Source organism: Eublepharis macularius, chromosome 4 (genome assembly GCF_028583425.1).
Source record: "Eublepharis macularius isolate TG4126 chromosome 4, MPM_Emac_v1.0, whole genome shotgun sequence".
NCBI lineage: Eukaryota > Metazoa > Chordata > Lepidosauria > Squamata > Eublepharidae > Eublepharis > Eublepharis macularius.
This window is the reverse complement of record NC_072793.1, coordinates 81,500,078-81,513,021: the sequence shown is the minus strand read 5'-3', so window position 1 is coordinate 81,513,021 and position 12,944 is coordinate 81,500,078. Positions and strand designations below refer to the sequence as shown.

General features: G+C 41.3%; 1 protein-coding gene across 1 annotated transcript in view; it reads left to right on the top strand.

Annotated features, from left to right (window-relative positions):
• Positions 1-12,602, top strand: part of CAMK2A (calcium/calmodulin dependent protein kinase II alpha) — a 179,236-nt gene extending 166,634 nt beyond the window's left edge. The window contains exons 17-20 of the mRNA XM_054975219.1: positions 3,367-3,442; positions 7,691-7,785; positions 8,481-8,709; positions 10,361-12,602. Of these exons, the coding sequence (XP_054831194.1) occupies positions 3,367-3,442; positions 7,691-7,785; positions 8,481-8,709; positions 10,361-10,364 (404 nt within the window). The 3' untranslated portion in view covers positions 10,365-12,602. The remainder of the gene's footprint in view (positions 1-3,366; positions 3,443-7,690; positions 7,786-8,480; positions 8,710-10,360) is intronic.
• Positions 12,603-12,944: the final 342 nt, after the last annotated feature.

The following is a 12,944-nucleotide window of genomic DNA, read 5'->3' as shown; positions in this document are numbered from 1 at the left end:
TTGTTTGTCACCAAAATATCTTTTCCAGAAAACACTCAACTTTGTCTGTATAAATAAAAGGAGCCATCTGTCCATCTGTGGCATGCATAACTCCTCAGAAAATGCAGCTAGACATCTCAAAATTGACCACCCTCTTCAGGATGGGCATGGGACACCAAATGTGAAGGGAATCAGAACATCCAGGCCTGTACTATCACTATGAACCTGCCCCCCAATTTTGCATTAGAAGTCACTGTTGATTGTGAAAGACACAACACATCATAAAATGAAGTTAGGCTTATGAAACTTGGGCACACAGTTCAAGATGATGGGAGTTGCCATGTCAAAAATCAAAGGAATTGGGAGTGGCTTGGGTTATGATTCTCCAATCATAACCTGATGCTATTTGCAATGGAAGCTAAGGGTGCCTGTGCTGTGACAGGCACAGAAGGTTGACAACTTTCCAGCCCCCCACTGGGGATGGGGGATTCCCTGTCCCCAACTGCCACACACACACACCTCTGCTACTGCTCACCTGGCCAGCAGGAGGAAAATAGAGAGGGAAAGAGGAACATGGGGACAACTTACCCCCTGCTGCAGGCCCTTGCTGGCAGTCTTCACATTTCTGGTGATATAATGATGTCATTTCCTTTGTACCCAGAAATGATGGCATCATGTTGGTGGTGAAACCATAGTTTGTAGACAAAAACTGTAAAATTTTTGCCCCCAAATCTGAGAGGTTCTGGCATAACATGACATGATGATGTCACCTCTGGAAGTGACATCATTACATCGCAGGTAAGTTCCACTGCTCCCTGTTGTCTCTCCTACCCCCACCAGTTGCCAGGGGTTACCTGTCACGACTGCAGGCACAAGTCATCCAAAAATAAAGCTAGGTCCCTCAAAATGGGGCACCTGCTTCAGGATGGCCATGGGAGTTGCAGTGTCAAACATGAAAGGGATTGGAACATCCTGGCCTATGTAATCCTCAAACATCCCCCACACACACACATACACACATTCTTTTTGCTTTGGAAGCTATGGTTTTCTGCCTTGGTGAATGGGAATAGGGAAGTTATTTCTATCTTCTCTTTTATGAGGATGTAAGATTTATGGATAATTAAGGGCTCCATACCTGCTCACTCCACTCACAAACCTGAAAACTCCCCGCACTCTCCATATTTAATGGTACTTTGAATACTGAAGGAGCAGTTTTGTCTCCTCCCAAAGAGCTGCAGCAATACCCGAGGAAGCAACAGCAAAAGTCATCAACCATTTTTCCAAACTGTAGCTGGCTTCTCACGAGTAAACCTTTGCTTCCACTGCAAATACCAAAGGTTTTTTTCTGGGATAATCTGTACCAGGATCTTACAAATCCCTTCATTGTTTGTCACTGCAAGTCTCACTGCCATCCTGAAGGTAATCACCTATTTCTAACCCCCTAGCTTTATTTTCAGACAAGTTGTGCCTGCCACAAATAGTGATAGCTTCCAATCCCCAATCACTGTGGGGATTGCACAGGCCAAGAAGTTCTCATTCCTTTCATGTTTGGATTCACTGCAATTCCCATGATCATCCAGAAGCCAGTGGCCAACTATGAGACTTTTAACTGTATTTTTATTTAAGTTACTGGAGCTTCTAATACAAATAGCATGTGGGTGGATCGGGAGACAACCTGGACCAAGATGTTCTCATGCCTTTCATTTTGGACACAGCTCCTCCCATCATCTGCAGTTTGGAAGTTCCTAGCTTTAGTTTTGTATCTGTTGTGCTTGCCACAGACAACCTCTTGTTTCAAACCTCAAGGTTATTGAACTACATTCTCCAATCATAAAAGGTATTATGATGACAATAAAAATTATATGCCTTGGCATTGGGTCATTAAAATTAAGGAAGTACTGCACTTTGGCCATCTAACCACAGAATTACTATACTTTTGTCCTTGAAGTGTAGAAATATTGCAGTTTAACTCCTAGGCCATGAAATATTGTGGCTGCAGAGATACTTCACTGTACTGTTATTTGTTCATTGCATCTATTTTGGGTTACTGCTTTTTTGGTTTTTGTAAATAGATTTTTGAATTTGGATTTTTATTCTACTGATCAAGTTACTGTCTTTAATTTCTTTTTGTTTACATTTTTGTTGTTATTGTTGTTGATGATGATGAACAGTGGTTTAATTGTTTTAATAAGTTGTTAGTTGCTCCAGGAATCAAATATTTTTATATTAATATGACATAAAGCTTGTAATATTCATACTTAATCTAGGGTAATTCCATTATTCTCCCATCTTTTATCCTTCATTCACTTGTCTCTCCATTAGTTTCCTTTACCAACTCATTCCCTTAAATATATGTTTTTGGGTATAGTCTTACCAAACAACATAGTTTATTTCCTAGCTTCATTCTCACTAGCAGTAAGAAGGCAACACAGGGTCACATCTGTCTATGAAGGCTGTTCCTATGTCAGCTGCCACCCACCACAGTTGAGTGTTTATTTGCAGCTAAGAGCCAAGCTACAAGTGACACCTAACACAGGTTGGACACTTGTCAGCTTCCCTCAAGTTTTGATGGGAAATGTAGGCATCCTGGACTTGCAGCTGTAATGGAGAGCCAAGCTGTAAAACCAGGGCGCCTACATTTCCCATCAAAACTTGAGGGAAGCTGACAAGTGTCCAACCTGTGTAAGGCGTCACTTGTAATTTGGCTCTAAGTAGCAAAGCTGATCCTGGATTTGAATCTCTGTAGGCACTGCAGTCACTAGATACCAAATACAGCCCAATAAAATGGTCTTTTCCTCACCTTCCCCATTAAAAGCTGCAACCAAAGAATTCTTTTCAAGTTCTCCCTCATTCTGGAATTTTCCTTACCCAGTTGTTGCTAGAAACTTTACATCTCTATAGCCTTTCTTTTTCCTGGTTAGAATACCTAGGCCTGTGTGTGTTCTGTGTTAAGAACAATTCTCAGCATTCTAAATTTTGTGCCAGGAGATGCTGGACTCTACACTGCAGACTGTCTAAATTATGCTGGTTGTCCAAATGTGCATAATTTCTAAATTCTGTGCTGAAGCCTGTCCCACAACAGCTGAAAATCTTATTTAGCCACCCTTCTGGCTTCTGAGATTTTACGAGCTGGTGCCTCACAGACTTTAAAAGATATTTTCCCAATGATAAGAACCAGGAACATGCTTTTGAAAAAATGAAAATTGAAATGTTGATTTCCCCAGTACCACCCATTTGGTTCTTTTTCTGAATGTGGAAGAATCATAATGCACACAGCCCTGAGAATGTTCTTTCTCCCAGCAATCTGTTACTCATTCCATATTCCTCTAAGGATTTTTGCTTATTATTTGTTAAATATTTTACTGTCTCTATTTTTAAACCCAACAGTACGAAAACAGGAAATCATTAAGGTGACAGAGCAGCTGATTGAAGCAATAAGCAATGGGGATTTTGAGTCCTACACGTGAGTATGCCCAGTGGGTGTTTTGGCATTGGGGCGAGTGGGGGATGCTGATCCATATAAAAGTCAGGCTAGCAGCAAATATCTCCAAAAGGCTTGAGTTGTTCAAAGCAGTTTGGTGATGCTGTCCAGCTTTGAAACATCAGGTTGCTCTGAAGGTAAGCAAATTAATTATTTTTATTTCTGGCCTTACAGAGAACACCTAGGAACAAACTTCAAGGAGGTTTGTTTTCCTTCTTGGCTCCTCCTAAACGACTGTGTCTTGATCATCTCCCATCATAACTAAAATGGATGGATTTCTTTTGCAGATTGCCAAGGATAAGTCACTGCTATTACTGCTGAGCAAGCATGGGCCCAAATTGCTGACTGAGAGAACAAACAGCATGAATTTCCAAATGAAGAACATAGGCTTCAGAGCTTGTTTTTGTTCTGCCCTAAGAAAAGGCTTTTAAAACACATACAAGCAGGGCTTTTTTTCTGGGAAAAGAGGTGGTGGAACTCAGTGGGTTGCCCTCAGAGAAAATGGTCACATGGCTGGTGGCCCCGCCCCCTGATCTCCAGGCAGAGGGGAGTTTAGATTGCCCTCGGAGGGCAATCTAAACTCCCCTCTCTCTGGAGATCAGGGGGCGGGGCCACCAGCCATGTGACCATTTTCAAGAGGTTCCGGAACTCCGTTCCGCCGCGTTCCTGCTGAAAAAAAGCCCTGCACACAAGCCTACACAGACTCCAATTTTAGTTCTACAGATAATCAGCTAGGGTGGTAGAGTAATAGAATTTTAACAGGACACGTATCCTTGTAAATTCAGAGCCTAACAAAATAGTTAGTTTACTGTACTGATCTTCTAAAGTTTAATAAGATTAAAAGTTTGAAAAAGAAATCTTCCGTCATTTACAAAAGCGTATCTGCACTGGTTTAATTACAAGGGGCCTCACAAAATCAGTTTTTGCTGTCTGGAACCTACACATTGATAATAGGCCTTGGCACAGAAGTCAAGCTGTTTCCTGAAACTGTCGTGTCCCCAACACCCATGACTGTTATCAAGCAGCCCATCTTGCTGTCTTCTAATCCAGCACGTTGAGAAATACCACATGAAATGAATTAGTACAATTAATAAGGGTAGCTACATTTTATTTTTATTTTAAAATTTGTACTCTGCCAAATGTGGTTCCATGGCAACGAACAACACAGTATAAATAAACCATTCAAATGCTATATATAATATAAATCAACATCTGTATAATCCACAAGTAAACAATAAATCAGCAGCAGCATCAAAGGATACATCTAAACCCCCCCTGCATGTTTATAAACCACACAAACATATACCAACTCATTTAGTCAACATGGCCAAATCAGCTAAAGGCCTGTTGGTCCAGTGGCTGGCATACAAGGTGTGTGCAAAAATTACCATGAAACTTCTTTGTCTGCTTTTGAGGTGGGGAGGGGAGATGCCTGCCTGGGTGTTTTTGAATCTGCCCCTTCCCCAAGCAAGACCTGAACTCTTGTGCAGTAGAGGGCTTGGGAATGTTATTAGGGTTGCCTCTGCCAAGGGGCCTGTGGAGGCATGTTGGTGGTGTGATCATAGTGGCAGTGGTCAAAAGGGCACATAGCCCCCCTGCAGAGAAGATGCTGTGTTCCATAGTTCCCTCCCTTGTTGCATTCTATAAATCAGTGCTTGAGGCTTAGGTTTGGGCTGTAAGACACAAATCAGGTCACCATTTCACCTGTGGCTGCTAGAAAACTAAATACAGTATTAAATTCACTATTAAAAGCCATTCCTGGCCACAACTGACATCCAGAAAAGTGGCTCCAAACTGTGCACAATGCCTTCAGGAACAGATGCTGTGCTTTACAGATAAATCAGACTTGTCAAACCATCAATACCATTTTTTCTCACCTGAATTACATTTCAGTTTATTCGTCCTCATCCAATCCATCACTGACCTCAAGCTCTTGTTTGGGGCATCAGCCACCTCACCTGAAGATAGTCAATAATGTTCATTGAGAAATAGAGTTGCCAACTTCTAGATTGTGGCTGGAGATCTCCCAGAATTACATCTGATGTCCAGATGATAGAGATCAGTTCTTTCAGAGAAAATGGTTGCTTTGGAGGGTGGACTCTATGGTTTTATGGCCCACCGAGGCCCCTTTCCTCCTGAAATCCCACCCTCCTCAGATCTCCAGGAATTTCCCAACCTGGAGCTGGCAGCCCTAAGTTCACGTAGCTATGCCAGTACTGCCTGATTTATTGCCTTGTTCGATAATGGTGTATTATGGACTGGACAGTGAATATTTAGGTCCTGAGATCTAGAGATGCTTAAAAAATGGTTTTACATGTGTTACACTCCGCTGCTGAGGTTTTAATATGACTAGAACTTAAATTGTTGCAGTAATATACCCTTTGCAGATAAAACTATGTTTAAAAATCTTCATTTCTATGTAGGGCTGTTGCCATGATCAGTTTCTCTGGGCTACAGCATACTTCTATTCAACTCTCTTTTCCAGCAAATAGTGTTCTAGAACCTTCACTTGCTTTGTATGAAGTACTATGTTAATCTTTGTGGCTATGTGCAGGAACACACTGGGACTGTGGGAGAGTTTCTGCGCTTTGTTTGGGGCTGAATCGGCCCCGTGTGGAGCACAGGAGCGCTCATGTGGCCGGTGTGGTGATGTCACTTCCAAAAGTGAAGTCATCATGCCAGCTCCGGGGTGTGTGCACAAGTAAGTACCAGAGCACAAATGAAGACCTCGTGCTCTGCACAAGTAAGTACCAGGTACACCACCTTCCTGATGGGAGGTGAGGGGTACCTGGTAACCCTACCCTCAGTAGACATTCTAGTGAAGAGCACAACTACATTTAAAGAATGTCTTTCCCCTTATTGCTATGGCTCAAGAGAGCCACAATGGTGAATGCTGTAAGCTGTTAGCGTAGGTGCGAAGCAGAATTCTCCTGCAGCAATTTTTCCATTAAGCTGCTGATCAACAGGTCATTATGATCCGTTTACCATCCCCTGTGAAGGGAGCATGCAACACATTTTAACCCCATCCTTGGGCATAAAAGGTATTGGCCCAAGTGTTATAAACTGAGGCCACTGAACATCTCCAATAGCAGATTGCATCTTTGTAGAATAAGAAAAATGCCCAGTGGCTCCCTAAGGGCTAACATTTATTTGTTATGAGCTTTTGTGAGTTCAGCTTACTCTTTCAGATATCTGTGTATTTCACAGCCTGTAACTGTAGTGTATATGATGAAGCTATTTAGGGATGCCAGGTCCCTCTACCCTTCTCGCAGGAGGGGGGGGACCTGGTCCTTACCTTGTCAGTGTTCCCTGGTGCTCCTTGCTTCCAGGAAGTAACATAATTGCGCAGGTGTGGGAGTATGCAAGTGCTTCTTAGTGGGTCAATTTGGGCCCCAAACAAGCACAATTTGGCCTGTCTGGGCCAAAATTAGCCTGCTGAGAAGCATAGGAGCACTCTCAGGGGCAGAGCAATGACTCCCAAAGGTGAGTCCTAGGAGCGCATCCGGGAGGCCTGTTCCCCCATCTTTTCTCCCCCATTGGTCAGGTTAGTAGAAGCAGGGGCAGAAGGTGGGAGTGGGGGATCCCCTACCCCCAGTGGGGGAATGGCATCCCTGAATCTATTCCTTTAATCTGAAGTTAGACTGCCCTACTCCATGCTAGAACTTTAAAAAAAAGTAGTTGCTGTTACTATGACTTCACACAGAGACTCTGAATTCTTCAGTCCAGATAAACAACACTCTATTGGGAGGAACACTCTTTGAGAAGGAACCTACCTCACAGGGCTGTTGTGGAGATAAAATGGGACAGGAGAACAATATAAGCTGCTTTGGGTCCTCACTTGGGAGAAAGAGAGGGTATAAATGAAGTAAATAAATAATTTCTATAGTGTCGAAGGCTTTCACGGCCGGAGAATGATGATTGTTGTGGGTTTTCCGGGCTGTATTGCCGTGGTCTTGGCATTGTAGTTCCTGACGTTTCGCCAGCAGCTGTGACTGGCATCTTCAGAGGTGTAGCACCGAAAGACAGGGATCTCTCAGTGTCAAACTATACTAAGACAAACTTGAATTATATATATATATATATATATATATATATATATATATATATATATATATATATATATATTCTGTTTTAGCTTTAAATACAGAACTAAACAAATTTTGCTAATGATAATTTGTTTTGTTTAAATCTTTCCTTTTCCATTTTTTTGTTTTTTGATGGGCCTTGCAGAAAGATGTGTGACCCTGGGATGACTGCTTTCGAACCAGAAGCTCTAGGGAACCTGGTGGAAGGGCTGGAATTCCATCGCTTTTACTTTGAGAATTGTAAGCAAACTTTGCCCTCCTGAGAGGCCTTTTGATTGATATCGAAGCATAAACGTTTAGATATTAAATCACTTATATGGACTGTCTTGCCCAGTGACAATCGCTCGCAAAATCCAATATGATTCATAATAAAGTGAATAAGGGGCCTGAATGCCATCATTTACCTTGCCTCTCAGAGCCTGGCTGTCATAACTTGAAGAACTCCCTGAAGAAGAACTTTCATCTTATAAACATTTTGGTTCATCCAATCTCCATTATGTTTGCCTTATCCCCTTTTGAGCTTTCTGGAAAGAGAAGGGTGACTTGGTTGAGTTAGAGCATATGCTAAGGCTTGAGATTTGAACCTTAGCATCTTGTGTTAAACAGGACATTAAAGTATCTGGGCAGGGAAAGACCTCCTCCATCTTGTAGAGCCATTGCCCATGTGAATATACAAAGATGGGCTGGATAGATTCGTGTGTGTGTGTGTGTGTGTGTGTGTGTGTGTGTGTGTGTGTGAGAGAGAGAGAGAGAGAGAGAGAGAGAGAGAGAGAGAGAGAGATCACATAAACTGACATGAAACAAATCCCATGTCATGTATAATTTCCTTCCTTTCTCGTGTTATCTACAATTATGTAAAGAGCAGAGAAGAGGTTATGCTGAAGCAGCAAGGGGCAGATCACACTGATTTCACTGCTTTGTCCTTCCACTCTCAGTGTGGTCCAGAAACAGCAAGCCAGTGCACACTACCATCCTGAACCCACATATCCACTTAATGGGAGATGAGTCTGCCTGCATTGCTTATATCCGCATCACACAGTATGTTGACACAAGTGGAATCCCTCGCACGGCACAGTCTGAGGAAACTCGTATCTGGCATCGTCGGGATGGCAAATGGCAAATCGTTCACTTCCACAGATCTGGAGCACCTTCTGTTTTACCACAGTGAGTCATTTCTAGGCCACAACAAAAGTCCTTTCAGTCAAAGAGGAGCCTTCTCTTGTCATACCAGAAGACATGAAGTATTCCGTTTCAAAATGTAAACAGGGGTATAAGTCTAAAATAAAAGTAGGAGTATAAAGATGACAGTGCAAAAACAGAGCAGCATTTAATGGCAGATTAAATCATATGGTTGATTTTAAAATATTTGCTTTTAGTATACACAAGTCAGTCATAATTGCCTGGAAAAGGCATTGCAGTAGCCACTTTCCATGTTTTATTTATTTTATTTATTTATTCAATTTATATACCGCCCATCCCCAGGGGCTCTGGGCGGTGTCTTAGACTGACTTCAGTAGGGACCCTCACCTGCTCTTTTTATACTTCAATCAGGTTACTTGATGGGCTATTCTATCTTCAGTTCTTCTGCACTTCTGTAGCCCTGAAGTGGTACTTGGGGAGGGGGTGGTCACTTCTCTACATACTTTGTCTTCTGACAGTGCTCTTAATCCACCCCCTCTCAATTCTGAAAGGTGAATATCTTTATGGAAATGGGATTGTCTTTTCACCTGTGAAAACATAGGTTGCATTCAAGAACCATTGTGGTTGGATTAAATCCTGGTTAGACATCATGGTTAGCCATGATGTCTGAATGAAGGTAAGCCAGATTTGAGTTTAGTAGCACCTGAAATGCGAACAACATTTTCTAGAATATAAACTTTCAAACACTGAGCTCCCTTTGTTAGATACTCTTGAAAATTTATACTCTGGAAATCTAGTTGGTCTTCAGGGTGCTACTGGACTCTAATCTTGTTCTTCCAACACAGCTATCCACCTGAAACTATCTAAATGCAGATACAGAGGAGTTAGCTGTGTTAGTCTGTAGCAGCAAAATAGAAAAGAGTCCAGTAGCACCTTTAAGACTAACCAACTTTACTGTAGCATAAGCTTGCGAGAACCACAGTTCCCTTCATCAGACGCATCTGACAAAGAGAACTGTGGTTCTTGAAAGCTTATGCTACAGTAAAGTTGGTTAGTCTTAAAGGTGCTACTGGACTCTTTTCTAAATGCAGATTGTTAAGCAAACCAGGACTTTTATTTAGCAGTAACAGAGATTTCTAGCTAGGTTTTATAGCTGCTTTATTTAGTTTGGTTTGCACTTTTTCTAAAAAATCCTGGTTCTTAGTCCAGAGGTTGCAGATGTTTAAAAATCTGTTGCAATGGAAATAACCCACCCCATACATTTCAGTAGAGACAATATTAAAGCAGTATTAAAAGAAGCAAAATCTAGTAGTAATCATGGTTTGTTGTGACACATAAGTTCAAGTTTGTTGACTAGTGTCACTATCTCCCTGTGCAAACAGATGCAGCAGTATAGGGAAGACATACTTCCTGCTGGGGGGAAGAAAGGAAGCAAGAAGCATACAAACTGGGGTTTACACACAAACCATGCTTTGGCACTTGCATCTACTAGACTGATCAAAGCTAGTTTCAAAAGTGACTTTAAAAAAATCTCAGTATATCAGGAGGTCTCGGTGCAGTCACAGTCAATAGTCATCGACCTTTACACAAATGGAATAGGAATGCCTAGGGGAAACCAGATGCGAAAAGCATCATTTTAGTACAGTAAAAAGCCATTTCTCTTTATGTTTTTCAGCTGAAGCATTGGCTGCTCAGGCCAAGTTTCTTACTGCCTCACTACCAAGGGAAGACCCCTGCTATCCTTTATCTAGGGAACTTGGCTGCTGTCTCTACTGCTTGGTTCCTGCTGGGATTCCTTTCTCACAGAGATGCTCCACAAATAATCCAATGAGAATTTCAAAAACTTTCCTTTCTGTTTCACGTGCTCCGTGTTTGCCGCTTTGTACCAATCTAACACTATAGGGCATCTGCCAGGCTCACATCTGCATGAAACAGCTGTCTGTGCAAAGAAGAAACCCATGAGGAATAGCCTGAGGGTATAACCCTCCACCAATACTTACCCTAGTCCTCATGGATCCACATTAATTAAATATTGTCACAATTAACTGTGATTCTCACCGGTTCAAGCTGGACTTCAATATTTCAATATCACCATTTCCAGTAAATCTTTAGGGAAGTGACAGAAAGGGAAGCATGCAGGGAAGATGCAAGCTACCATCTGCTAGTGTAAGTTTGCCAGATACCTTTTTCCACTGGTGGATTTATACTTGATGCAGATTTTTTTGTTCTAATTTGCTCTTGGTCAGCACTTTGTCACTCCAGTACAATTGCATGTTCTGTGAAGCATGAATCTGAAAACTGTCATCTTAAACTCTGATAAACTACATTGATATGGTTTTATTCAGAGTAGTGAGAGAAAACATAGTTAATTTCTCTTCCTGGAGAAGTAAAGATTTTTTTTGTGATGGGCCCATAACGTTTAATAATAGTTTTAACAGATTGGGATGTTCATCCCTTTCTCCTTCTGTTGGCTTCATTTAATAAAAGGAAACCCGTAATATTTCATTGGCGTGCTAATGGGCAAAGTGATTGGTGAAAGATCCAGTATGACAGTGGGATCTTCCCCCATGATTTCTAAGCACATGACAGCTCTTCTTTAGCAGGATGAAGCAGGCTCTGCCATAGAGCAGCATACCAGATAAATGTCTTTGGAAAGAGCCTCCAAAATGCTGACTGGTTTCACCTTTTATCAATTCAGCTTTCTTCCTTTGAGCCAGCCTTTTATCCCATTGTCTATGGTATTTTACCTACATGCTTTCCTTCTGCCATTCCAAGACTTAAGTTTGTCCTTAAGCAAAAGAAAAAATAAATTATGCTTGTACCTTTCACCCCAGCCATTCCCTACATAAGCAGTTTCAGGAAATTTCACAGTATTGAAGATGCTGGAGCTATGGAAACAGAACTGCCCTTTCTATTAGAAATATAAACAGAGGCCAACATTTTCCAGCAAAGAGAATGCAAGCTTTACTAATGACACTTTTGAGGTGTTTTGATTATGCTTTTAACAAACAAAATGAAACCTTTCGCTATCTCTTGTACTTTGAGTGCATGCTTTTTTATAGGAAAAACAAAACCCTTCTGTGTAATTTCGTAAATGGATTTTGAGTATTTGCTGAAATTGATCTTTATGTAATACCTAGAAGTATCAATTGTTTGGGGGGTTTGTGGCTGATTTTTAATGAAGTTGGGGTGGGGCTTACTATGTTATTGTTTACATTTGGAGTTTGTGACAAATTGTTATTGAAAGTGCAAGAGTGTACGAGAAGGTAGAGGTAGAGGAAAGATTTCTGTTGCGCGTTTTGGCAAACCTCTTAGGAAAGCTCTACACCATAACAGGACTCCTTGTGATGCTGTTTCTGTGTGCCATGAAAGGTATGAATATCAAAACTGGACATTCTGATGGACCTTAAAGGAGAATGAAGAAATTTCTGAACTTGGATCAAGGGACAATGTCTGCATTAAAAGGACATCAGTGTCAGCTTAAGGGAACACAGGAATGGGTCCTTCTCAAGCCTGTGTATTTTTATGAATGATAACCTGATACCAAATGATGTCTCCGATATCATTGTTGTGTCATTCTGATGACATATGGAGGGCTGAAAGATTTCTATTATTGGCATCACCTTCTTGCCTTCCAGTAGGGGTATGAGAAGTGTGATGATTATTATTTTTGGCATTCATTCTGTTTCTTGTTCCCTTTTATTTTTACCAATTTTAGCAGCCTTTACTCTTTAATGTGAGATTAACTACAGTGCTCTTCGACTTCCAGAGGAACTTATAAATGGCACTTTCTTCATTTGCATGATATTTAACTTCATAAACTATGTGTACTTCAAAGCAAATGAAAATGCTTGCTTGGGACAATAATATCAAAAGGGGGGGGTATACTCTGTATAAATTCTGAATGGTGTAATTTTGCCTTTTCTGTGGTTTGAACTGCTTAGCTTTCCATCTTAAAAGGCAGGGTGGACATATGCCAATATACAACCATGTTTGCAAAGTGCAAGAATATTTTGCTGCTGGAGCTGAGGGGAAGAAACTGCAATATTTAATGGGATTCGACTGACCCAAACATGAGTTTTCTGTTTACTTGGGGTGAGTTACAGATCTCTGGGCCCTAATAGTGGACATAAAAAGAGTAACATGACTGCATCACTGAACCTATATTAATACTCAGTGGAGATACAGAGAGTAATATTGAGATGACGATATATGTACTCCATGCTCTTTTCTTAAAGAAGGGCTTTTATATCAGAGGA